The 27910-nt window shown below is 42.9% G+C and overlaps 1 protein-coding gene across 5 annotated transcripts in view; it reads right to left on the reverse strand.

Annotated features, from left to right (window-relative positions):
• The window catches only part of RFX4 (regulatory factor X4), a 90351-nt gene extending 70588 nt beyond the window's left edge, over positions 1 to 19763 (reverse strand). For 4 of the 5 annotated variants that reach the window (XM_077339702.1, XM_077339699.1, XM_077339698.1 and 1 more), the window contains exon 1: positions 19691 to 19763. In XM_077339702.1, coding sequence (XP_077195817.1) covers positions 19691 to 19748 — 58 coding nt within the window. In that variant the 5' untranslated portion in view covers positions 19749 to 19763. Of the gene's footprint in view, positions 1 to 16059; positions 16442 to 19690 lie in introns of those variants that run through there. The other variant, XM_077339700.1, reaches the window with a different exon arrangement.
• Between the last annotated feature and the right edge of the window lie 8147 nt (positions 19764 to 27910).

The raw sequence follows: 27910 nt of genomic DNA on the forward strand, positions 1-27910 counted from the left end.
CCTTGACACTATAACCCCAGGTAGCTTTGACTCTGACTATGAAGTTCTTGGTTCTGGAATCCCTAACAAGGAGAGGCAGCTGGAGACTCTGGAGAGAGGAGAGAAGAAACATGGAAAGCAGCACTGGCTATGAAGGTAGTCTGCTACCTATAGTAAGAGACATCATAAAAGTCAACTCATGAAAACCATTAACAAATATCATCCTGCATATTAAATTAACAGCAGAGTGGGGAGCCACAAGTCTACTCTATTTTGTTTTCAGAGTAGCCCTGCTCTAAGAAATACATCGTTCTGTCTTAATTTTTTTAAATCAATGTTTGGTTGGTTTTGTATAGATAAACTTTGTTATACATCATTTACTGTTTGTGTGTATGCATATAGAAGTCCACAGTTACTAGAGAGGTAGGCAATGGCCAACCTCTTCTGTTCATCTCTTGCCTTGAAAACCCCTCGGGGTTGCAATAAATCTGCTGCAAATTGACAGTACATTCCAGCATTGATTGCAAAACAATAGTTAGACCTGTAGCCTAATACATGGGAAGCCCGGGTTCATACATTGGGAGGTCTTGGTCCAGCCACTCTTTCCTACCCTTCTCTACTTTATAGGGGGCTGGGGAGACAAAATCCAACAGCAGTGTCCATGTAAATCACCCTGAGCTCCTTCAAGAAGATTGAGATTAAAAAATGGAAAATAGTTTGTCCTTTTCAAGCCTTCCTCCTTCTGTTCCTTATGTTTATTTAATTATTATTTATAGAAAGACTTTTTATGTCACCTATATAGGAAACCTGATCAGGCTGTGATAGGAAAACTGGCTGTAATTGAAAGCAGTCTCCCTCACTGACTCACACTACTGTAAAACTGCCATAATATACATGGAAGAAAAAACAGAAAAATTCCACCTAAGTCACTCCTTGGCTATTGTAACAAGAAGTGTTGTTCTGCACATCACTGCAATTTCAAATATAACTCAGAAGTTAATCCACAGACATGTTAAGTGCCTCCGCTTATGTTTCCTGTTAAAGGTTATAAACTGGTTAAATGACAGGAAGCAGGAATAAATGGACAGCTCTCTCAGAGTAGAGGGAACTGAGCAATGTGGTCCAACACGGACTGGTGCTGGGACTGCTGCTAATTAATCTGTTTATCAATGTTATGGAATTGGGGGTTAGAAGTGTGATGGCCAAGTTTGCAGATGACACAAAATTGATGAAAACCAAGGCCAACTGTGCAGGGCTCTAGGAGGCTCAATCGATATTTAGAAAGCAGGCAACAATTTGGCAAATGAAATGCAATGTAGGTAAGAACTAGGTGATCCACATTAGAACCCCCTCCTCAACAACGTTTAAGTATATCCTTATGGAGACTCTAGTGCTGTATCTGAGGGAAAGGGGACCTTAATGAATAGTTCAGTACGCAGCTGTATTTTAAAAGGGTAGCTCTATGCTGGGGATTAATAGGAATGAGATTCGAATAAAAAATGCTGATATTGCAAAATATGTGTGGCCTTTGGTGAAATACTGAGTCCAGTTTTGATTGCTGAAGACTTTCAGACTTTTCAGTTTACAAAACAGACAACGGGGGTGGGGTGGGTAGAATGTTATGCACAAGAAGAGAGAACCTTTTCCCACATCTCCAAGAATACAGGAAGACACCCAGTGAAGTTGATGGGCAATAGATTCAGGAGGAACAAAGGGAAATACAAGGACCCGCCAACAACCAGAGGCTGTCAAGGGGTAGATACCCTGTGCGGAACTGGTCCCTCTGAATACCAATGCTAGGAAGTAACACTGGGGGGAGGCCTTGGCCTCTATATCCTGTTGTTTGCCCTTTATACGGCAATTGTGTGAATCAGGATGCTGGACTAGATGGACCATTAGTCTGATTCAGCAGGGCTCTTACCTTAATGCCAAAACGGTCACAATTACTTGTGGAATCCTAAACAGAGTCATACCCTTCTAACTAAAAGAAATGGACTTAGAAGTAATGTAGGGCTGCACTGCTAATGAGGGCAAGTTCTGTTCACATGAACGGCTATCATTTGCCATTATATATAGTTAGTGACCACAGATTATTGTTTCTTAGTGATTTCCTGGCATAATTTCCATTGAAATGGATTTTTTTCTCTAAATAAACATATGAAGTAAAAATTCTTTGATGATGGATGCTGGTAATAGTTTTACATATCCTAGTCAGCAAGTAACCTGTGGTTACATGCTCAATAGTCAAGAAATAACTGGCAGCTCTTTTGTGTTTGGAAAGAAAGAAGAAAAATGGAATGACTCAGAATTACACCAAAGAGATGCCCAGTGGCCGCCTTCCAAGCTAAGTCACAAAGCAAACCAACTTTCTACATACTTATTGTTAAAGGTACCATGTCTGTTCACCCAAATAGACCACCACCACTTGGAATACAACTATGAAAGTGACATTTCAGTGATTAGGTGCTAACTATAAGAATAACTGATATTACTCCAGAAAGAAATCTCTGTTCTGCATTGCCTTGGCTTGGATCCCACAGTAAGTCTCAGTTGATGGAAAGTATTTCCAACAGCATAACAGGACTTTCTTACTTCTCCCCTCCCATTGCTGCCCCAAATAGGGTTGCCAAGTTCTCTCCGGACACTGGTGGGAGGTGAGGAGATAAGGTTGCCAGATCCAGGTAGAGACTAGCATCCCTAGCCAAAATGACCCACAAAATGCTGTTTCTGGGGACAGGGGACAGATGAGAGTGGTTCAGGGGACTGTAGTGGCGGGAGGAGTCAGCAGCAATTGCCCCTCTTCTGTTATCAGAAATTTTCCTTGAGATCCAAGCCTCTATGATTTGATCATTTTGTATTTTTGTATTTATAAGTGAAGTAAATTCCTATCGTACAATGGTGGAAGGGTAGTTTGGGAAGACCTAGGGATCAAAAATGAGTTACAAAGAGCATGGGGTCTCTCTGATTTTGCTTGTTCCTCTACTGGATATATCTCATGTTTGGTTTAATTCAAGATTTCACATTCTAACATGATACTCTAACATATCAACTGTAGATACCTGGTGGAATTCCACAAAAGTTTAGCCACTTCTAGAAAATTTAAGTAAAGTTCTTTATGGAGTAGGTGTCGAATGCTAAAATTTCTAACACAATTTATCTATCTATCTATCTATCTATCTATCTATCTATCTATCTATCTATCTATCTATCTATCTATCTATCTATCTTTATCCCACCACTCTCCAATGACTCGTGGTGGGTTAAAAGGTAAAGGTAAAGGTATTCTCCATGCAAGCACCGGGTCATGTCTGACCCTTGGGGTGACGTCCTCTAGCATTTTCATGGCAGACTCAATACAGGGTGGTTTGCCAGTGCCTTCCCCAGTCATTACCGTTTACCCCCCAGCAAGCTGGGTACTCGTTTTACCGACCTCGGAGGGATGGAAGGCTGAGTCAGCCTTGAGCCGGCTGCTGGGATTCAACTCCCAACCTCATGGGCAGAGTTTCAGACTGCATATCTGCTGCCTTACCACTCTGTGCCACAAGAGGCTCTTCGTGGTGGGTTACAATACATAAAAAACAGTAAACCCCCATAAAACCCCATTAACCATAAAACCCTCACAAAACAAAACAGACTGGCGGCATAACACACACACCCCAACCTCACAGCATCCTAGGGGTGGGGTACACAAATATTAACGCATAGCCTGCTAGATATCCTCCATACCACCTTGTCATGCATTAATAGCCATGAGATAGCAATGATTACATACACAGACTCGCTATACAAATTCAGGCTCACTATACACAAGGTACATGACTATCACTGAAATTTGCTTAAGATAGTAAGTTGTGTGTCTCATTGTTGTCAAAGACTAGTTTTCAAAAGAAACAAAAACACTCAAAGGAAAAGTGCATAATATTGTCCAAAAAGATATTTCTTTGTATGATATGTTCAAACTAAGTTTCAATGATTTTCTGTTCAGGTAACACACATTTAGTCCTGCACACTAAGAAAATATGATCGTTGCTGATTTTTTACTTGCTTTTACTGGGATTCTACAGATCAGTGGGAAATTCACACACAATACCTTGTTTTAAAAAACCCCAAAATGTAGCATTATGGCATAGTCAGAAATATACCTATTGCACTGAGACAACTACTCAAGAAAGAGACTCAGATTATTCAAAGCTGAACCTGTTGACTCCATGGAATACATTTTTCTCATTGTCTTAGAGAAGACAAACAGAATATTCCAGTATGAATGGATTTGTGATATCTTAACTCAAACACTGGATGTGAGGGAGATCTGGCTGCGACATCTGTCACCCCATTGATCACCAGGGTTGATTCGGCTGATCTGGCTGGCTAGGTGGGTGTCCCCAACCTCCCTCACCGCTCCATGTGCGTCCCTCCCGAAGCTGCGCACTCGGTGGAAGAGGACAACCATCCCAGATAGAAGGAGTGTACCGTTCTTCGGTCAAGGGTATACAAATTCAAACACTGTTGTGGACTATCATTCTCTGGCCAATATCAGTGATATATTGCTCACTCTTAGAGAAACAAGAGTCTTTAGAGTGGTTGATTTATCCACAACTTATCATTGGATTCCTTTCCTAAAAGAATCTCAGAGGTACACTACTTTTATCACTCCAAAAAACGTTTCCGATTTAAATACAAAACATTTAGCTGGGCAGCTCAGATTAGAATGCTCACTCTGCCATGGAAGCATTTTGAATGATTTTGGGCCAGTCACAATGTACCTCAGCCTAACTTACCTCATAAGGATGTTGTGAGAATAAAATGGAGAAGAAAAGAATGATGTAAGCTGCTTTAGGTTTCCATTGAGGAGGAAGGTCGGTATAAATTAAGTAAATAAATAAGATATTGATAGTAAAAATGGGGCTAGTTGACTGATTTTATAACTGGCATGATTTAATTAAATGCGTAAAACCACTGTGCAAATTACAGACACCAGAAGAGGTTGGCCATTCACAGAGATGGAAAGGGCCTGAAAAACAGAGCTCTTCCGCCAGGTCTTTGGCTGAGGCCAAAGCAATTAGATCTGGGTCCCTCCCTGAAGTAGCCAGGTCATTGGCTAACCCCTGTAGTGTCCCCTGAGACATTGGATCGAAGCCTGTGGAGCAGGGTGGGTGGGTGGATTTATTCATCACCACTATGGGTGGGCTTCAATTATTTTAAGGGGTTTTATTGTGGGCATCATTTGCTGTTACCTGCCATGAGCCACTGTGTGGGAGTGGCAGGTCTATGAATGAATGAATGAATGAATGAATGAATGAATGAATGAATGAATGAATGAAAACAAACAAACAAACAAACAATGAAGACTTTCCAAACTAAGCATGTAACAGATCCCAACCTCTTGTGGACTAAAAAACCTTGAAGTTATTGATGCAGGAGGACAATTCGTTCATGGCTCTGCTTTTCTTGTCCCCTTTGATAATGAAAAGGAACACAAGAGGAAACTGCCTAAAAGACTTGAAATAGTAAATGGCAGCCGCTGGAGAGCACCAAAGGTGAGCCGGCAGCAGAGTGGCAGGGCAGCCCTCGAGGCAGCAGCTGGGGAGGAGGACGAGGAGGAGCCGCGGCCCAGTACCGACTGATCCATGGACCGGGACCGGTCCCTGGACCACGGGTTGGGGACCACTGCTTAAGGGGGAATGTAGGATATTTTGCTATAGCATTCACCTCCAGAATTTGCTTCTCTGGACATTATATAGGAAGACAGGAAAGGGGGGAAGACAAGGAGAAAGATATAGAAAAGAGAAGACATCACAATAGCCTCAACACTTTCTGTTTGTTTGTTTTCCAAATCTCTCTTAGTTTATCCTTCTTGGCAAATCTCAGCTCCAAATTTTTCTGTGACTCTTGCCTCTGATTTGCCAAAATCTGAAATGGACCCCTGAAATCAACATGTCTTCTTTCAGACAGGTCAAAATGTGTTTGGTCATTGGATGCATTCTGCTCAGCTTTGATACAGCTCTTCAGAGGCTAACAAACACAATTTATTTTAAAGCACAACAGCATGTCTTTTTGCTCCTTATGGAAACTGCCCTTTCCCCAGTATCTTTATACTGGATGAATGATACCTCCTTAAAGCATTTTAGAGATATGTGTTGCAGAAGATCAGGGCCGGATTTACATGAAAAGAACCCCTAGGCTATTCCACTTATGTGGCCCTTTCATCTCCCATTTTTAAGTTTGTAATTTACATGAGAGATAATAAAATAATAAAATACATCATTACTGTGATATATATCAATATGTTAAATGAAACATGTTGTGATTGGTACTAACCTTTATAAAAAAATGTGGAATATAAGCCCCTCTTGATCTTGAGGCCCTAGGCTGAAGCCTAGTTAGCCTATCGGAAAATCCGGCCCTGCAGAAGATATAGCATGGGAACGTAAAACCTAAGCCACGGGTGTGAATGAGCGACACCAACAATACTTTGGCCCGAGCTGAGTATTGCTCTCTGAGGTGGCCAGAATGGTGATGGCTCTGGTTGCTTGTCCCTCCCAAGTTTGTTTGGACAGGATGTTAATGAGTGATTAAGAATGATTTGTTGGGAGCTGTTCAGCAGGGTTCTTCTCTTCTCTTCTGGATGGTTTTATTTCACAGTTAGCGGCAGGGGCTCCTGTATTGTCTGAGGGGAGAGGACAGGCATGCCCCATTGGATAGTTGGCTCCTTCAAATCCCTCCTTCTCCCTTTGTTGTGGGTTCACAGCCGCTCTCTTGGTGCCCCCTGCTTCCAAGGCCTGTTTAAAGCACAACTGCAAACTCATAATATTTTGCTTTCTCCCCTCCCACAATTACAAGCAGCTGTTTGCCCAACAACCCCTCCCCTCATACACATCAGAGCTCGCTGCAATCACCATGGAGATGTCACTCGCAGAAGTCAGGCTGTGGCTATGGAAACCTGTTAGTACTTACTCTTCCTTGCAAACTTTTCAGTCTCTGGGGGAACGTGCAGTAGCACGGAGCCTTCCGGAATCTGGACTACTGGACATGCAGAAGACTTGGGGTGGGGTGGGGGAGGATTATTTTCTGTCTCAATTGTCAGTATTTTAGGATTCACTTAAATCCATATGTAGGAGGACCCTGGGAAAGTCAAATGGACTCATGTTCAGCACCACGTTTGAGTGCTAAAAATGGACTTGCTCCAGCTCCCTTTTCGCTACAAGCATATTCAAAACTAACAGTACAAGTTGAACATGTCTGACAGATGATTATGTGAATTGGCCCCTTAACAGGTCAACTATGCTGGCATGTTGTGGGGGGGAGGGGGTGGGAAGAGACATCTATACATTAATTACAGTGCAATCGTAAACAGAGTTATACCCTTATTAATTTGTTTTAATAGGGACGGTTCCTCTTTTCCTTACTAGGACTCCAGTCTAACAAACTTATTTGAAAATAAGTTAAGCTAAAACTACTGAGATTTTACTTCCAAAGACAGTGCATTAGGATCACACAGTGTAGGTGCGTATGTTGCTGGCCTATATTGAATTATATCTGCTGGGGTAGGTGGACTACCTATTTTCTTGCCAAACGTACACTATAATCCTTCAAGAAAATGAAATATGTCACATGCAACTTTACATGTTAAATTGTAACAGGTCATGTAACTATGAAATATAAAAGTAGAAATGTATGGATATTAATTAAACAATTAAAATGTACCAAGTGGAGATGTTGGCTGCTCCTTAAGATGTTGAAGTATCTAAGATGCTCTCCTAAGACCAGTCTAAATAAGGCCCATGCCGGTATTATGCAGATATGTCTCCAGTATATGTATCTGGAAGTACATCCATATAGCACCTCATTGATGCCCTCTGATATAAGCCAGGTGTACTTGCACTGGCGTAAAGGTCAGAAATGGTCACAACCCATTTATGCTTGGGGAAGAGTAGAGCTTAGCAAAAACGCTAAGTATACATCTTTTTCTTTAATCAAAGACAATCTAAACTTTGCTTCCTCCTATGAATATTAAAACAATTTAATATAATACAGAGAAAAGCTGATTGCACCACAAATACAATTGAACACTTACAAACAGCCTTTTTTAAAAGTACAGTTTTTGACCTGTTTCAAGACTTGGAGTCTTCCCCACTGAGTCTGGCATGCCATGCCATGAAATGAATTGGTGAAAAAAGCAAAGCCCCCTCCCCCCTCCCCCCTCCTCTCAGCCACAGAACAGCTTAGGAGACCAACTAAGTCTGCAGCCAACCACAACATACTGAAACCTTAAATATATGCCAGCCAGGCCCAGGACATCCATATATCATACGACAGGGCATGGAGCTGAGGCTGCAACACTCTACCCTCACTTAATGTACACTTTAGAATGCACGGGCTTTGGTGATGGGGACTCAACAGAAAGTGCACTTTGCCCAAACAACCATGGATGTTGCAAGTGTACTACTAGTAATGCTCTCCTAGGAATCCTTACAGATATTCCATCTCAAGACCCAAACAAATCTGGATCCTGGATTCCTTAGGCTAAGGATACAAGAACAATGCAAAGAATCAACTTCCTCGAACTTTGCTACAGAAATCTCACCACTTTGCAGCATGTCTATGCTGTATATCACCCTCCTTCTCTTCAGCCCTTTTCCTTTTGCTGAGCCTACAACTCTGCTGCAGTGACCAGTGTGTATCTAACTGCTGTGCCATGAGTGGTCAATTCTCTGGCTCTAGCCTGGCTCCTTTGACCAGCTCAGTTATATTTATCTAGGTTCTGATTCCTGGCAATGCAATGGTATCCTGTTGATGTTTTATAAAGGCTAATTTTGCTTGAGGATTTTAGCTGGCCAAAACCTTAATTCTGCAAAGATGGAATGAACATGGCAGCGCGTAATTTATAATTGTCTATGATAGCCATCCTTCCTCTAAACAACTACTAATTGTGGGTTGGCATGAGATTTTAAATCACACACTACAATTTGTTGAGTTTCATGGCCCTTTGCATACACCTGGCAGCCAGAACTGCCCTACAGGGAAGCACAAGAGGCAAGAAGAGACAAACAGGGGGCTATGAAGAATCCAGGATTCAAACAGCACTCAGCAAAGGATTCTTCAATATATTTCTGTTCCCAAAACTCTTAACCCACATGGGGCTGAAAGACAGTCTCTAACAACTGTTTAAAAAGTCACAGAAGATGTTTTGAAAAATCATCTTGTCATTTTTTTTCTCTTAAAAAACTTCAAGAAAACACAACAGAACATTTTAAGCTCCTACATAATAAACAAAACCACACAATGTTAGCCAAACAACTCTAAAAATAATATAAGCTGAGGAGCCACTTTTTAACAATTTAATTGGACAAGGGGGATTTTTTAAAAAGATAAACCAAATGTATTAAAAGTTTTTGCCTGGTAACTGAAACTAGTCAGATGAGTTTGTGTACCTACAGGGAGAGCGTTCCATAGACAATGTACCATTGCAGAAAAGGTCCTTTATATCAGGGATAGTCAACCTGTGGTCCTCCAGAGGTTCATGGTCTACAATTCCCATGAGCCCCTGCCAGCAAATGCTGGTGGGGTCTCATGGGAATTGTAGTCCATGAACATCTGGAGGACCACAGGTTGACTACCTCTGCTTTACATTATAGCCACCTACCTTAATTTAGGAGGTGGGGGAAGACATAAATGGAAAAGGACCTGAGTTGTATATCTTAGTCACTGGGACCATTTATGCACTGGAGGTTTCATGCCAGGCTGCAGGCTGGAGTTTTAGTCCTGCCAGGTTGCCCCACCTCTTCCTGCACCCACATGGGGGAGCATTTGGCCCAGTGCGCCTCATCTGCCCCCGGTTTTTGCTCCTGCACAAGAGATGGGGCAGTGAAGTTCCCAGTGCATAAATGGTTTGGGAGAGTATATAGGGGAGGAATGCAGCCTTACTCCCATATGTGGCAGGAATGCTATACTTGGCAAATTAGCAGATTTGGACCAAACACATGAACATCTTGTATCACATTCTGCAGCTCTTCAAAGCATCTTCCCAACATCAATTATGAGTTCATCAAGAGTATAGTTTCCATAGAGTAAAATCCATCCCCAATTTCCAAGATATAAGAATATTCAAATCAATCCTGTATCTCACGGAAAGTGGTCGTGTTAATTGGTCTTAGCTGAAATCTACTACCAAAACTTAATTTGGAGTTTACTCTTGGAATTCACTGTCCAGAACAATGTTCATTCACAACTTAGGATCCTTTTACATATTATAAGCCAGCAAAAATGGAAGAAAATGACATCTGCTTTTATTTTTTGCATTTTGTTTTTTCATGTGCAGAGCAAGAACTTGCACATCTGCCTCGTGATTGAGTTGAATGACTTACCAATTTTGCCAGTAAGGAGATTAACATGCCCATTTTGTACATTACATAGGAAACAATCTTTTAAAAAGCCATTTCAGGTAACATGTTTGGCACTTGCCAAAGAATTGCCGGAACAGGCATCAGCCTGGGAATCCCCCCACCGTCCCTCTCCAGGATTCTGTATGCTCTCAGGAGTTAGTGCGTGCCAATCCCACCCGCAGCACACAAATATACCCCCCTAAACTGGCTCACTGTTCTGTGCCAACTGGAGCAGATTCAGTTCTCTTGGGACATATTTTTCTCTTTTAGTTAATTTAAAAAGCAGCATTTTTCTGCATATTTGGGAGCCCCAAACTCCTGACTTTTCTGTGAGCGACTGGTTGTTCTGCTTTTCTGACTGTAACATGGAGAGGATAGCTTACTATTAGAAGCATCTATTTACTTCTTTATTTTCCTTCATTCATAGACTACCTTTTTCTCTGAGACTGGATGCAAATCACAATAATTACGTATGTACTTTACTGATTAAGTGGTAGAATTCTGGATGGTATCCTTTCCAGCTGTAGGTTGGAGGGCCATATATTTAATGTTCTATTTTTTAAAAAATCGTACATGCAGTAAAATGCCATATGAGTGAGACATCTGCATGAAACTTCTCACCATTATTTGAGGGCCTTACTGGGAACTTTTTATGCACAGCTGCATTTTATGAAAACAGCATTCCCTCTGCAATCTGAACTGCATTTCAGAATTGTACCACCTCAGTTTATCACCTATTCCTATATGACACTATGCATAAAATGGCACACAAACCCCCATCAATGGTAGAGAAAGGTGGGGGGGGACTGTACAAGTTAGTTGCCTCTAGTAGAAGCAGGCTGGGAGTCTGGGTTTCCGTCTCCCGTTCTCCATGGGACAGAATTGCCTTTTTTACTTTTACAGTAGAAACTGTCTGACAAACGAGATCTACGATTTAAAAAGCCAAATCCTTTTCTCAGTTATATCCCAGTTGCTTCTGACTCTGCTATGCATATAATATTTGAGGGAAACTAATTGTCAAAAAGTAAAGTAGATGGAATAAGGTGCAGATCTAGTACCATACCACACCCACCTCAATCCTATTTGAGAGAACACTCTATAAGCACACACAAGAGTCCTGCCCACCCCACCCACGGTGCACATCATGTTGGAGTCCTACTGGCGCCACTGCAGACAGCAGAATGAATGGGAAACATTCAGGCCAATTTAAGAGGGCCAGCAACAGGTGCTGACCTTGTTTCTCAGTCAAACTGGTGGAAAAGCAATGGGCCAGCCTCAAGATCATGCAAAACAACTTTTTTTTTTCAGTTTCACATAATTGTTCTTGTCTATTTCTCCGAATCTGTCTGCAAGTGTAGCCTATACAACAGAGATGAAAACAATTCTCACAAAAGAAAGAACTTATGTCTATATCACACTAATCTGAAACCGGAAAACACACGTACACAAACCAACTTTTATTTATGCTTTTAAAATGTTACTGTTTATAAGCATCTAGACATGCTACATACACTTCCTGCAACTAAACCTGGAGTTTGGAAGACAAATGGATAATTGTAAAAATGCCATTAATAATATGGTATTGTATTAATTCAAATGTCTGCCTATTTGGCAATCTCAGCATGTTCCTCATATATATTGCTGACAAGTAAAACAAATAAATTATACCAATATTATATGAGGGATGAAGCTTAGTGGTGAATTTATGAAAATGGGACTGAAAGAAATCTGAACCATCTTTCTTTCTGCCCAGTATAGAGAGGGAAAGGGCATTGCCAAAAGTTGGCTCATTTTGCCTACTTCTCCAAACACCACTGAGTTTGGGATTGCTCATGCTGATTACTGGAGGACTGGTATGTCACCTTTTGCCCAAATCTCCCCCTCCACGCCCCTGTGACCTGGTGCTTTCGCCATGCCTGGGACTGTTAAACAGCCAGACCCTCATTGTGATAAGATTCTTGACTCTGGGACATTCACCATGTTGCAGGAAGGCCTTTGTAGAGCATGCTTGGTATATCATCTTCCTACATATCCATGAAGTGAAAGAAAACACAACTTTCTCCTCACAAAGGCAAAGGACATCTGCAATGATAGAAGAGTGTCGGGCTCCTCACGCGCCTGTGAGGTTAAAAGCTGAGCAATAGCAGTGGGTGAAATTTGTGCCAGTTTTGAGAGGGTGCGGAGGGGGAAGAAAGGGTACTTGCTTGTCCCCACTGAGCTGGCTGAGATTGTTTTTAATGAGCATGACTCTCTTTCCCAAGAGGGGGACCAGCTCTCTAATTAGAGCCATAAACAACCCCCACCACCGCCACACACCTCCTTCCCATTTATTTCATTATACAACTAAAACAAAAGGGCGCTGAAAGGCTGTGCTCTCAGAAGAGAACACAGCACCTTCATCTTACCCCAGTTAGAAAGTCAGAGTGGGATCATAGCTACCATCCACCATTACCAATAAAAAATGCCCCTCCAGGCATCATTGTCTCCATCAGAATGATAGCCATGATTAAGGTTTGAAAAGACAAATGCTGGCGTCCAAGATGTCTTTCTAGAAGTTTTCTCCTCAACTGAAGGGCTAGGTACAGTTATCATGGGGGTGGGGGTCGCCCTTCACATAAGCAGAAACATTTCCTTTTGTTTTTATCCTCACATAGTCCAGAGCCGACCATAGCATTCAAAACAGGGGTGTGGGGGGAGGCCTGTTGCCAAATTTGTTGATTTCAAAGGACACTGCAAGTACTTTTTTTGACAGACTTCAGAAACAACTGTAGGCCCAGACCCAACTGTAGATTGACTGCTTGACTCAGTCCAACCATTTGCCTGTTGCTTTCGGTTTTCTGTGTCTTGCTTACCATTGCTCAAGAGAAAACGAACATCTCTTTTCTTTTCCACTATTTCTTCCACAAAGGTTTAATTTGGGAACCTCTTTGGCTGTGTAAATACTGCAGCCCTTAAAAAAAAACTTTATGTGTTCCTGAATTAAAAATTTAAACCCATAAAAGACTATATTGGCTTTTTTTTTTTTAAGGAAGAAGCCCATGATCCATTTGGATTTGTTAAACTTTGATACTTTCTAAGGTTCAACCTGTTGCATTGCTTCAACTTTATTCAAATCTGTTTTTTTTTAAGTGTTAAAATGGCTTACTACTTTGTGGAAGGTGTTACTTAGGAGGGCCAGCATACAGAAAGCTTGATCAAAGAACTTTTTTTTCAAAGGTTCATAAGTTTTGGCTAAACATAACATGCACTTTGCCACTATTTTGTCAGTTCCCATCTTTTTTTTACAAAGTAAACGTAAACGAAGGATGCTGTGTTTATCCTTCCAGCGTTAATCATCAAGCGTTTTTAAAATATAGGTGCCTGGGAAGAAGAAAAAAAATTAAAACGAGGCTGCATTTTCTCTCCTTCCAATGAAGCTATATTTTTTCCTCCAAACGCAAAAAAGGATTCTTTGCATAACAACTGAAACCCAGAAGAAAGCCTAATTGGATTAAGTCCTTTGAAAAGGAGGTGAAGGTGTCTGAATGGAGCCGCGGCAAAAGCCCCACTTTCGCTGCCATCTGTTTGGCAAGGCGAAAGTGGCTTCTGATTAATATTATCTTAATCAGCCCCGCTGCCAGCCATCATAACCGCTCTGGATCTCTCGCCCGTCGCCCTTGAAGTGGTGCAGCCTGCCACGGTTTGGGACGGGCGGCTCTTTAGATCAAGTCGAAACCGCCGCCGCCGCCGGCCGGAGCAAAAGCGCCGCGGAGCTCCCGCCAGGCGGCTTAGCGGAGCGGATTTTCCGCGGAGGCGGGCGGGGGGGAGGGAGAGAGCCCCGCTCAGCAAGCGCACGGGAGCGCCTCGGGGGCCGGAGCTCCAGCCAGGAGTCGCGGCGGCGGCGGCGGCGGAGGGCGCTAATCCTGCCCGCCTGCCCTCCGCAGCGCGGTTCTCCAAGCAGCCAGGCAGGCCGTGCTTCGCCTGCGTTTCTCAGCGCAAAGGAGGGAAGTTTCATCTTGAAAGCTGCGCCGTTGAGAGAGAGAGAGAGAGAAGCCGTGGAGCTCACGGGGGCGTGCGGGGGAAGGGGCCCATCCAATTCTGCGGCATCCATGCCGGCAAGGGGCTTCAGCACCCCCCACCCCGCCCCCGCCCCCAGCCGCGCCAAGCCCCTCTGGCAGGCCCGGGTGACGGCTGTCCTGGGTTCGAGACCGCTTGCAGCCTCCGAGCTCCCTCTCGCCTCCGCGCAGCGCCCGGACGGCTCCTCGGCAGGAGGCACGCCTCGGCCGGACCCCTGGCCAGGGACGGCGGGCCACGATCCCCGGGGAAGCTCTCCTTGGGCCCGGCCGGCAGCGCTGCGGGGTGGCCGTGGGGAGGCCGGGACGGCCCGACCAAGCTGGGGTCAAGTCTCGGGCGGACCCGGCCGCACTGCTGCCTCAGGCGCCTCTGGCACCCGGACGCCACCCCGGTCGCTCCCGTGGGATCGCGCCTCTTCCAGCGGCCCAGGGTCTCCCCCTTCCTGCCTTCGGGGGGGGGGAACTAGGTGACCCAGCCTCGCTCTGCCCGGGTCAAGCCGAGGGATGACCTCCGCAGCAGCCCCTCGGCCTGTGCCGACGTTTCGGAGCCACTAACCTTTCGGCTGCCCTCCATCGCCCCCCCCCCCCCGGGGCACCCCTGGCAGCCCTCCGCACTGTTTTCACGGGGGGCTCCTGAGGCGGGCTCCGAAGTGGAGAACCGGCAGCCAGCATCCTAAACCGGATTCGCTACTGGGCCGATGCTCTGAGTTTAAACAGGCGGTAGGGGGTGTGTGAAAAAAGGAGTCAAGTGCAGCAAGAAAGGGCCTGAGAGAATGGGAACATACAAAGATAGTAAAGTGGGAGGAGAGAGTAATGCGGAGGTGCTAATCCTGTTTAGGAGGCTGATAGAAATTAGAGGGACCGATTTCCAAGTAAAGGTGTTCAAGCGCTGGGCGCAAAGAAGTTTGCTCCTGCCTGCTTCGTTGACTGCTACAAACAGCATCCTGGAAACCTGGGAAGGGGTGGCCTCAGCCCAGACTTACACATTGCAGTAGAATAAAATAACTTGTCACCTGTGGTCAGCTACACTCCAAACCAAAAAGCCATCCCTGACCCACATGAGACAGAAGTCAAGGCTTCCCCGCAAGTTCTCAGGACACTCGTAGTGCTTGCAAAGTCACTGGCCTGACCCAGCCACAGGTTGTTCTCCCTCCCGCCATAAAATCATTACATTGCAGCACACACGCACCCCCCCACACACACACACACATAAAACAGCCCAAACCATGCTAGAAACAGGCCACCAAATTTCAGTACCAGCTCCCCCCTTCCCAAAGGTTACACCACAAGAAGATTTTCAGCATCCTAAAAGTCACCGCAAGAAAACTCTCCTTAACTGCACCCATCCTTGTGGACTCTCCAGCTGTGCACACCTCTGCAGCCTTAACTTTTAGGGGAAGACAGCCCTACATAGGATCAGTCTGCAGCCTGCCAGTCTTTAGTGGCTGGACTGACAAACTCAGGAGCACAACATCAGAGCCCTCCAGACCAAACACACGCTTCAAAAGTTGGGGAGAATCTCTGAGCTTGTCGATCCCTGGGCACCAAGGAAGAATGGCACTTCCCCCCAGGGGTCTGCTCTATTCCCTGCTGGGTTGGCCCAAATCTTTGAACGGTTTCTGCTGCCCCAAAGGCTTCAGACTGACCTGTGGAATCCATGTCAGGTTCCTCCAGCAACCCACAATGCATGCTGTTCCCATGGACAGTGCAGAAGCCCCCAAAAGTCCTGAGGTTTTGGAGTTCCCCCTTGCTTAGAGATGCAGGCTGAAGAAAGAGAGAGAGAGGGAGAGGAGGAAGTGTGTGTGTGTGTGTGTGTGTGTGTGTGTGTATAAGAGGTTGGGGGGAAGGTTAGAGGGGAAAAAGGGGGGAGAGAGAAACAGAGAAGAAAGGGGGGAGGAACAGAGAGGGAGAGAGAGAGAGAGAGAGAGAGAGAGGGAGAGATCCTCAGTAAATCCAGCAGGGCAACGCCAGAGCCGTCAAAATGTTTGCGGATGTTTCATGGGAAAAAGCGTCATTTTATAGGAGCCCTGATGGGAGAAATGTCATTGATAGGCCGGCCAGCCTGATGAATGGCTGCTAGTCAGATGGGGATGTGGCAAGGCTCAATGTGAACCCCATTGTGCCACTATTTTGAATAAGAAAAGCTCTCGTCCAGGAAGGGGGGCTTCAGATCTATGCAAGCCCAACACTTCGGCTCCCCCTCCCCACTTGCCAATAGGGAACGTTTGTCTAACCAAGTTCCACAGAATCCCCCCCTCCTTCTTCAGTCCCTCCTCCTTCCTCCACCATCCACCCACCCAGCTTTTGGCTCATTACAGCCTGAGATCAAAATTGGCTTAGATCTAGTTCTCTAGGGCATTATTTGGTGCATGTAAAGACCATGTTAGACCTCCTTCCCCTCCCCCTCTTGGGGAATCATTCATTGGAATTGAAGGTACCTCCTGAAAACTCAGTTTGTTTCGGATGTTAGGAAACTGGTGCATGACTCCTTTCCTCCTGCCCTCACACGGGCTCTTTCTATCTTTCTAAAGAGTCCATCTGAGCTTTTAAACTATATACCCAAACTGTAAAGTCTGACTGTGGCAAATGTGCTCACAAGGTGGATCTCAAGCAGGTAGACTTTTGCATGACTCTCAATGTGAAACCCAAGTTTGCTGCTTTATAATGTGTGAAATTAAACTGCAAGCAAACACACACACAGTTCTTTGAGTCTTCTGCTGCCTCCTTTCTTTTATACATTTTTGTCTCTTTCTTCTTTTCTTTACAAAAAGAAGAAAAACAGGGGAGGGTGGGGGAGAGACAGGTAATATGGAAGTTTTAAAACAATAGTTTTAAAGAAGCCTGATCCATCTTTGAGAGAATATCAAAGTTTGTGTGAAAAAGAGTGGTGAAGTTACCTGTAGACCTGCAAGGTAACTTTCCCCTGTGTGTGTGTGTGTGTGTGTGTGTGTGTGTTTGTGTTCCTACAGGCTTGGGAGAGACAAAACAAGGAAGGAAAAAGATGGGAGAAAGTTGTATGTTTCTTCTGAAGGCAGCTCTGTGTGCTAGAAGGGGAAGTAGGCGAGCAAAGCTGGGGCTCTGATAAAGTGGCTGGTTTAGAGAAGGAAAAGCTGTGATTAGAATATGAATAGAACTCCAGGAGAGGAAGAGAAAGGAGGATTACGGCTGAATTACTTTGACCATGGACAGAGCCAACGCGCTTAAAAAAAATCTCCCCTACACACACACAGCCTCCTTCCCTCTCCCTTCCTCCACTCTTTCCTTATTTTTCTCCTTAAGCCAGAAAAAAACACAAGCTAGCAAGGCATACATTTAACTCCCCCCCCAAGCACCTAATATAGCATATGAAAATTGCAGGAGATATCTAGAAAGGTCCAGAGCAAAACTGCAAGACACTTTTTAGAATGTAATTTCAGAGTGGCCACAGCTGCTTTTATGTGAGGGAGGAGGGTCCCACAATGTATAGATCAAAGTCTGAGAGTGAAGTTAAGTAGGAAAACTGAAATGGGAAGAAAGAGCTTGGAAGTGAGGTCTGGATAATAAATTCCATTGAGGAGTAGATTAGTTCAAAACACAGAAGAAGGGAGAGAGAAGAGGAGAAGGAGCAGATCTAGTATCATAGAGAAGAGGATAAACATATAGGAGATCAAGGTGAAAAGGACTCTTTAACGTTCCATGTGGCTTCTAGCCTCAAAGAACCAGAACCAGTGGACAGAGCAGGAGGTCACATAGGCAAAAAAACAAACAAAAACAAAACAGTGAAGTGGTGCGAAGCCAAAAAGAAAGAATGGTCTATACTACTTCAGATTATAGGTAGAGGATCACATTTCGGAATCTTAAAAACATCCTGCAAGTAAGAAAACAAAGCAAGCAAAGAGAGAGGATGAAATCCGTTTTCTATTTGCATGGAAGTTTTGTTTAACATGAAGAAACATCCAAAGCTGGAACCTCCACTTAGAGACGATTTTGAATTTCTCACCAGAAAATCTCTCTCTTTTTTTTTTAGTCTGCTGCTTATTGGGGTTCATTGAACCCATGAGTTCTCATTCTTGTGCCCTTTGCTGATTCTTTGTTCTAAACTTTCTCTATAGAATTAATGCTTTGGTCATTGGGCTGGATCTTATGGAACAGATCTAACCCAGTTTTATTTAATAAATTAGCATTGTACATTATTCTTATTCTAGCAGGGAGAGAAAGACTATGAGGAACATCTTCCAAGCTGTTTTACATCATTGCATTTCCTTCCTCTTTCAGGTAACTCATAAAGCTTTAGCACAGCCAGAGACAGGAGCCCTTGGGCATAAACATGGAGCTCTTGGTCCATGGCTTGCAGAATGTGTCTTCAGCCAAGTAAGCCAATGGTTTAGATCCAGACCAAATACTTTCACGGGTGTAAGGATTCATAGATCATGATTATCCTTCCTCTCACAGCAGCCCCAAATGCACCTGAAATTAGGAACAACCTACCCACTAGGCAGCTCTAAGCCATTGTCTATGGCACCAGAAGTGGAGGGGTGCCAACCAGTCTGGCTGCTTCCCACCTGTAGAGTTGGGGCCTGCCCTGAGAGACACCCCAGCCATAGTAGGTGGCCAATCGGTAACCCACTTCTTCCTTCTCTCCCTCCATGTACTGGGCCCAGTATGCCCTCTTCCTACTCCTCTCTGCAATGATTGTGTGAGCATGAGAATGTGGGATACAGCTTCCACCATGTTGTATAAAGCAAGGAGTCAGGGCAATGCCATACCCTGCTACCTGAGGGTGAAGAGGCAGGTGCTACTGAGCCACTGCCAGGTCTGACCCTGTTATGAGGGAAGAAGGAGGGTGGACAGAGTCTTCCTGTCTCCTTGCCATGTAGGAAGGAGGGCTTGGGCATACCCACCAGGAGCATTTGGACAGTTATTAAACAGTTATTAATTTTGCTATCAGTGTTTCAATTAAACAGACTAGAATCTGTTTGGCTGATGGGCTAAAAATCAAAACTAGTAAGCATGTCACTTTGCACCAAAATGAGTTGTCATCACATCTCACCTCAAGAATCTGCTCACTGTTACAATAAATCCTTGTGTAAAAATCACGCATATCCTCTTAAGGCTGTTGTGAAGACAAATAGAAAAGACTGTAAAAAGGGTTGCATATTTTTTAAAAATCCCACATAAATGATTACTAATAATGTTTAATCAAAAGGTATATAAAGAGAGTCTAATTTGCATGCATGTTGAAGGGATTCTAGGTACATTTTTATAATTATTCCAATACTGGGTCCTATTCACACATACCTTGAGCAGTGGAGAAGTCATTTCCCTGCAATTTCATGTTCCTTAATACTGGATTCATGAAGATAACAAAATCATGTGACTTCTTAGTTTCACGCTTGTTCTCCTGGCATCACTTTTCATGTGTTACATCATACACAAACACTAGAGGGAGCACTTTTAAGTGGCAGCAGCCATTTTGTGTGCGCCAGGCCTTGGGAAGACAAAGAAGGGAAAGGATGTTGACAGTCAGAGTATGAAATAGCCACACAAGCAAATAAATAATCTTTCAGGTATAAGAATGCTGAATGGAAAGTGTGCAGGGAAATGTTTCTTAGTAATTTCCATTCCACATGACTGCTGTATTGTAATTTATGAAAACAGCCCTAAAATCAAGCTTTATTTTATTTTCATTCACTTATTTATTTCAAAATTTTATATGCTACCTCTTGGTTTTGGAAGATATTCAAGGTACTGCAATAATGCACAAGATGTAATATAAAATTACATACAAGTAATAATAATAGTAAACGGTAATGACTGGGGAAGGGAATGGCAAACCACCCTGTATTGAGTCTGCCAAGAAAACGCTAGAGGGCGTCACCCCAAGGGTCAGACATGACCCGGTGCTTGCACAGGGGATACCTTTACCTTTACCTTTACCTTTACCTTTACCTTTACCTTTACCTTTACCTTTACCTTTACCTTTACCTTTACCTTTACCTTTAATAATAACAGTAAACTCATAATGATCAAAACAATCAAAACAGCATGGATAAAAAGTTATAGTGGAGACAATAGTATAGAATAAAAGCCAGCAAAGCTCTCTACAGACTTAAAAGTGGGTGGGGATGGGGGTGGGAGGATCAAGCAATGAAAGCACAAACCAACCAAGTGCCTTTGTTTCACAGTGCATTATTTCTATCTTAAAATTAAAATTATCTCAAATCTTTTAAGTTTAAGTGCATTTTAAGCTTTATATTAATAACCATTTTACAAAGCTCTCTCATTCTCAACCCTCATTCTGCTCAGGCCCCAACTGAGGAAAAACAGAAAGTGGGTGTTAACACTTGCCATATTCCCTACTCCTTTTAGTATCTAGCTGAGCCTCTTGTGGCGCAGAGTGGTAAGGCAGCCGTCTGAAAGCTTTGCCCATAAGGCTGGGAGTTCAATCCCAGCAGCCGGCTCAAGGTTGACTCAGCCTTCCATCCTTCCGAGGTCGGTAAAATGAGTACCCAGCTTGCTGGGGGGTAAACGGTAATGACTGGGGAAGGCACTGGCAAACCACCCCGTATTGAGTCTGCCATGAAAACGCTAGAGGGCGTCACCCCAAGGGTCAGACATGACTCGGTGCTTGCACAGGGGATACCTTTACCTTTAGTATCTACAACACAATCCATTTATCTACATTGCTATAGAATCCATTGGGTACCTACAAAAGCAGAAAGAAGGCACCGTGAAACACCTCTTGAAAGGGAGTCTTGCAAACTGAGTGCAGCTACAGGAAAGATCTTTTCTTTGGTGGATCGTGTATAGCCTCTTTAGATCAGGAGAAGAGCCTCCAATAATGTTCTCAGCTATTGCTCACCGATTCACATAGGAAGTCTTTGTGAAGGATTTGCAATTACAGTATTTGTACTTGGCTTTTCCCATAGCTCAAGGAGGATTACAGAACCAAATAGGAAACACACAAGATACCACAAGGGCCCCGTGGCATAGCATGGCTCCTGTCGTTGCCCTGGCACTAGGCTGACACCTTGCTGACAACAACCGGCAAATAACAACCTGAGGACTGTAGCTGGCACATGGGGAAATATGGGAAGGTATACTGTGTATAACAAGAGAGATAAGATGTCTCATGGGTGGTGGTTAAATGGGTCTGGTGAATCTGGCCGTATGTTTTCGAAGACTGCTGTGCCACAGCCTTAAAATAATTACCCATATTGCCCAGTATTAATTAGTGTAGCACAGTGTTTGCTTCAGATGACATTTTACCATATTTTGTCTCCTGTTCCCTTGAAAATTGAACGCAGAGGTCAAGCTGGGGTTACTTGAATATATATGCCTGAATTGTATATCTCACCCTAAGGGAGATTTCACATTTTGTTGTATTTTGTAGTTCCTTGTTTCCTTTAAAAACACATGCAATTGATTCCGCTAGTAAGAGAACCTGAAATGTTTGGAATGCACCTATCAAAATATCTTTTGGGAAGCTCACCACTTAAGCAAAAGTCTGCCGTTGTGTTGGTTTGCAATATAATAACACTTGAATGAAAAGACTCACTTAACTTGGATTTGGAGAATGAGGTAGTAAATTGGACTATGCCGATTCAAAGTGCAATCTGTGAATTCCAGCTAAATGTCCTTTTTAGGTAAAAAAAATAAGAAACTGCCATAAAAATAGAAAGCTAACAGCAAGAAGACAGGTTCCGTCTGTGTCTTTAACTGATGTACTGTTTCTATGTTTGCAGGGATGTTTTAACACAGAGGGGCAATCCAAAATATTATTCTTCTCCAAGAGTGTGAAGTGGAGTGATATACCTTGACCCCTCTATTATTTGCCATCTCATTCTCCTGTATGTAAACCTGCTTATGCAATGATGTCCCTTCCTATGTAAAAAGAAACATATCAGAAACTTTTTGCTATTTTCCCCTCACAGACCTTTCTTCACATACATCTGAAAATTTGCATGTTTTTATAATTTTAAAACAGGCAGGATTTAAAAGGTAAATGACAGAAGCAGCTTAATTTTTCCTCATAATATAGGAATTAGAGCCATGGTACTATATTGGCTGCTGGCACAGCCATCCTGTTACAAAGAGCTATATTCACAGCAAAGTGTCAAGGCAATGTTACCTTTGGGTTGTTCTTGCCCTCAACTTTGCCCTTCACAAGACCAGCCATAAGGAAAGTTGTTGTCCACCCCACCCCCCAGGACCTTCCACTTAGTTTTTACCACAGGCTCAGGGGTAGTCAAACTGCGGCCCTCCAAATGTCCATGGACTACAATTCCCAGGAGCCCCTGCCAACATTTACTGCATTCGCTGGCAGGGGGCTCCTGGGAATTGTAGTCCATGGACATCTGGAGGGCCGCAGTTTGACTACCCCTGGGCTAAATTATCAGTATCTCTGAGGTAAAATTGGTGTGATTTCAGACAAAGTTTGGGGATTATGCATTTTCAAAATATTTTGATTGTTTTTCACACACCCACACACCAATTTTTCAATTATTCAGTTTAAACGTCAGAGTATTTGATTTCTCCTCTGAAGGACCCCTTTAAGTGGTATGCCTATAGTGCTGAGTCACAGTGCTGATTTAGACGTGTGACCCAAGGGAAATTTCAAACTGTGTTTTCTAAAGAGGAAAAAATGAAGCTTCAACAATTGTCAAAAATTTCCTCAGAAATTATTGAAATAATCTTGTACCCATGTTGTCATACTTCATAGAGCTGATTCCATCGTTCTCCGGCATGTTTAATAACTGTTTGATAAGCCAAAAACCAGAAGATAACATTCTTCACCGCAGTATTATCATTGTATCAAGTAATCTTTCTTTATTAAATTTCTGCCTGTTAACAGCCTTTTACCTACGTGAGGAATGGGATTTCTTTTGCTCGCTCCACAGATGAGAATGAAGGGCCATTGGGATTGTGGAATATTGTTTTGGGCAGGCAGCACTGAAGCTACTGTGAATGTGATTCCCCTTTTCTGAGACGAAATTGTATATTCCTCTTGACTGGGTGAGAAGCCCAATGGCTTTTAGTAGCCCTGAACTGGAGAGACCATTTTTTGCAAATTCTGTACATTTCTATTTGGCCCTTATTCAGAGTAGCATACATGGTTCTCCACTCTTTTGCTTCAGCCCCCTTGATACATGCCCCCCCATCTTGTATCACTATATATAAAAACAGATTTTTTTTTAAAAAAAGTTTTCTTCCTGGACTCTTCAGGTTGAGTTTTAAAATTAATATTTTAATTTGTGGTTATGAACTAAAAGAACTCTTCCCAGTTCTCTAGGAAATGTACACAACATATACACATGTGTTTTTGGCTAACTCTTCCTACAAGTATACTTTGCCCAGTCAGTATAGGTATCTGAAATTGTTGATTAGCCATCATTTTGCTATGTGTCTCCTATGGCAGACAAAATACTATTTTTGGCATTACAATTTGTACTATGATACCAAAAGACAGAACCAGTAGTACCCATTACAGATGGCATGTTTATGAATGGATGTGGTTCTTCCTTAACACTGAGTAGAAACTGAAGGGGGGGGGGGTGGGAAATCTCTCTTCCATCTTGGCTACTTGGACTGTTGTAGGCAAGGCACCACTTCTTGGTCCAAAGTTTTTGCAGGCATAAAATAATCCTTTTTAATCCATTCAGGATCTGTGAGTCAGTGTAGAAACAGAAATCCAGAGTAATTTGTCATTTCTTAACTTATGTATATATTTTAACCAACTTTGCAGTATTCCAAAAAGGCTACTGTTGTGTTTCCTCTTGATCAGTTTTCCTCCCTAGTCCTGCCTGCACACAAGATAACTTAAATTCTCTAGGAAGTAGTCCCCTCCTTTTCTGAAGAATACCAATGTAAAAGAAAGCTTACACACAAACTTGGCAATTTAAATTTGAAACAAGCTTTAAAATGACCTTCTACCCTTGTTGGGGAGGGGAAGAAGAATGTTTTTCATGTTCCCCGGAACATGTTTCTCATGAATATTCACAAATTTAGTACAAATTAAACTTTTATTATCAGCCTCACCTCTCCTAACTTTTGTTACTCAAGATTACTCCTCAGATTTATAGTACCTTAAAATGAGGAATGCCAACCATCTCTTTATTCTAATGCAATAATCCACACTAGTAAAAGGCCTGCTTTAGAATTTAGGGCTGCACTTTTGAGAATAATTTATAAGGTACCTATCTCTTCCAGAAGCTAAGTAAGGTTTTGGCGAGGGTGGGATGTGAAATGTATTCAGCATCTCAGCTGGACTAACACGGTAGTGACCTTCACGTTGAATAGTATTTCTGGTAAATAGCTTCTCCTGGACATCACAGTACAAAGTGATAAAGTTTTAATGGGAACAAAAAATGCTTGTGGCAAATTTGCCTACCAGAGCTCATTGTACTAATATCCCAGAATCATCTAGTACTCTTCAGACCTTTCTATCTTCATCTATGATTAAAGTAATTGTACAATAGTACAGCCATACAACTGAAATAATTTACTACTAAAGAGCTGATTTAGCCAGGCTAAAGGGTTGATTCGAGTTGTTTTCCTGAGGTCTTGTTAGGTAGATTTCTAAATTCCAGATTATTGCATTTCCCACTATTAGGATCCTTATCAACATCACCACCAACCTTTTGGGATATGTAGCTTCAGCATGACAACTCATCACCTGAGAAAATGACTTTTCTGAGTTATCATTGCTCACTTCCTCAATATTAATGGATTTGCATCCAGAAAAAATTCACAGAGGGAACGAACTGCTTATTCTTTCTGGATTTGACTCATTACATGTAGGCAAGTTTTATTTAAGTTATAGTTCATCTAAATAACAAATGGGTTGGGTATATGTGTGATCATAACTGAAAAATAATTTACTATAAAATCATTAAGCATAATCTTAACTTCAATGTGAACATTTCTTCCTTCCTTATTTTTTAACTAAAATTCAGATGTAGCATTGTAGAGCACTGCAAGTGAAAAAGTGCTCACACAGACTGTTTATGCAGTGGAGTTTTATGCTGGGCTGCAGGCTGGAGTTTTAGTTGTGGCAGGTTGCCCCACCTCTTCCTGCACCCACATGGGGGAGCATTTAGCCCAGTGCGTCATCTGCCCCTGATTTGTGCTCCTGCATGGGAGCTTGGGCAGTGAAGTTCCCAGTGCGTAAACGGTCACAATGGAACTGTCCCATTTCTCCTCTCCTGTTGCTGCCCACTACAGTCCCCCAAATGCTGCCCCCAGTGGTCAGTGGACACCCTGAGACAGCACTGGGTATGGTGTGAGGTCTGCCCTGAAGGAGGGAATACTGGAACAAGATCCACAAAAGTGTGAATGATCTACTGGGAGTGGGTGTGGATCACTCCTGACAATGGATGAACTAGCAAAGTTGGATGAATCTGAATAAAGTGAGGAAAGAACAATTACTTAAAAAATTATTTTGTTCAGACCTCTCTTAGTAATAACATTCTGGTGTTTGTAGTTCAGTGCGTACATTTTTCTGACAATTGAATGGCACGCTTAATATATTTGATGAAGCTCATGCCACAATATAATGCCAAAGAGACTCATTATTTTGGATGCATCAGATTAACAGAGATACCTCAATGGAATATATCTACACAGTTTGTATTAACTAATTTATTATGAGAACTACCTCCTCTGTAAAGAGAATTAAAACAAATAAGTGTAAATCTTCTCCAAAAAATAGAACTGATTAAATCAAAATTGTATGGGGGATATGTCTTTGCCTTAACCAAGATCAAGGACACTTCTTTGAAAAGTCATTAAACTAAAACTGATAATATATTACTTGCTGGAGCGCTTAATTCAGTTATATATTAAAATAGATTTAACTGGTTAGGTTCTATGCATGTAGTGTGTTGTGTACAATGTTCTGCTGATTAACAGTGCAATCCTATAGAGTTATTCCCATTTAAGGCATCAAATTAAGGTAAGGACCTTTCTGAGTTTATCTATCTATCTATTTCGATTTCTATACCGCCACTCTCAAGTGGTGCATGGCGGTTTACAAGGTATTCCCCACTATAAAACCCCATAAAATAGTAATTAAAACCCCAACTAAAATCACCCCATGATGGTGACAACTCTCTCTTCCCCTCCCTGGCTCAATAGACCCACTAATACCAATGCCTCAGGGGGACAATCTCAGGAGGAACCTGATCTTCTGAAGCGCCAGGTCTTCCATGCCCCGGCCTCAACCAAAAACCTGGTGGAAGAGCTCCCTTTTGCAGGCTCTGCAGAACTGAGAAAGTTTTGACAGGACCTGCAACTCTTCCTGGCATTTTGATAACAGTCTTTTCTGCTGTATCTCAGCAATGAAAAGGACCAGCAATTTACTTTTAAAAAATCCTGGAAATTCAGAAGAGGTAGCTGTTGGCAATAAATTATTACAAGTGGGAACCTGCAAGGACTTGTGAGAGGCATCTCACTTCCCCCCCCCTCTCATAACTGTTTCCTCCATCCTGAAAGCCTTGCCTCTTTTCCTGCTTCCTTCTTGGATTGCCAGCCTCTAGGTGGGAGCTGGAGATCTTATGGAATCACAGCAGTTCTCTCAACTACAGAAGTCAATTCCCTTTAGGGTTGCCATACTGCTACACGATGATGACTTTCAATGAGTGACTGCTGTTAAACAGTAGCAAGAATCCAGGCTGGGTTGTGTCAGGTAAATTGGATGGTATCAAGTCAGCCAGAGGTTGCTTCCGGGCTTAGGGCTTCCAACCTTTAGATAAGACCTGAATATTTCCAAGAATCACAACTGAACTCCAGGCAACAGAAAAATGTCCTCCTGAAGAGAATGATTCCTTTGGGGAGGAGACCTTATGGCATTGTATTTGGATGAGGCCTCTCCCCTCCCCAAACCATGCCCTCCTAAGGCTCTACCCCCAAATCTTCAGGAATTTTCCAACCTGGATCTGGTAACCCTAACCAGGCCTGGCCCCAATGAATTCTCCCTCAAAGGCCAAAGTAGGGTAGAAAGGAAGAAGATGCTCTCTACCACTGAGCTACATTCTCTTCCCTTCTCATCAACATTTTCCTCCTTGACATAATTCCCCATAAGTGGTTTCTGCAGGGCCAGGTTGGAGATCTCCCCAAAAAGAAAGCCCTGCCTAGTGAGGTTCACTCCCTCAGGTGGTCCCTTTAATGGCTACTGGCCAAGATACTGCAGCATCCCGCTCCACAACTCTGTAGCACAGGAGGTATTCCTTAATTCCTTCCAACATCTGATTATGCAAGGCTAGATTCTGGACAGGTTTATATGCTTAAGATATATTGACAATATGTAAGTAATCTGTAGTGTTTTCAAATAGCAGAAAACTCTCTCACTGAGAAGAACCAGAAGTATTTTGCTCTAGAAAGAGGTAGATATTTCAAGATATGATCCTTTATCAGAATATCTGAAGATTTTTTAAACTGTTAAGGACTCTATTATTACGACACAGTAATAGCTTAAAGTTGTGATAGATTGTAAAAACAAACAAAACAAGCAGCAGCAAA

The sequence above is a fragment of the Paroedura picta genome, chromosome 5, assembly GCF_049243985.1.
Source record: "Paroedura picta isolate Pp20150507F chromosome 5, Ppicta_v3.0, whole genome shotgun sequence".
NCBI classification, from domain to species: Eukaryota; Metazoa; Chordata; class Lepidosauria; order Squamata; family Gekkonidae; genus Paroedura; species Paroedura picta.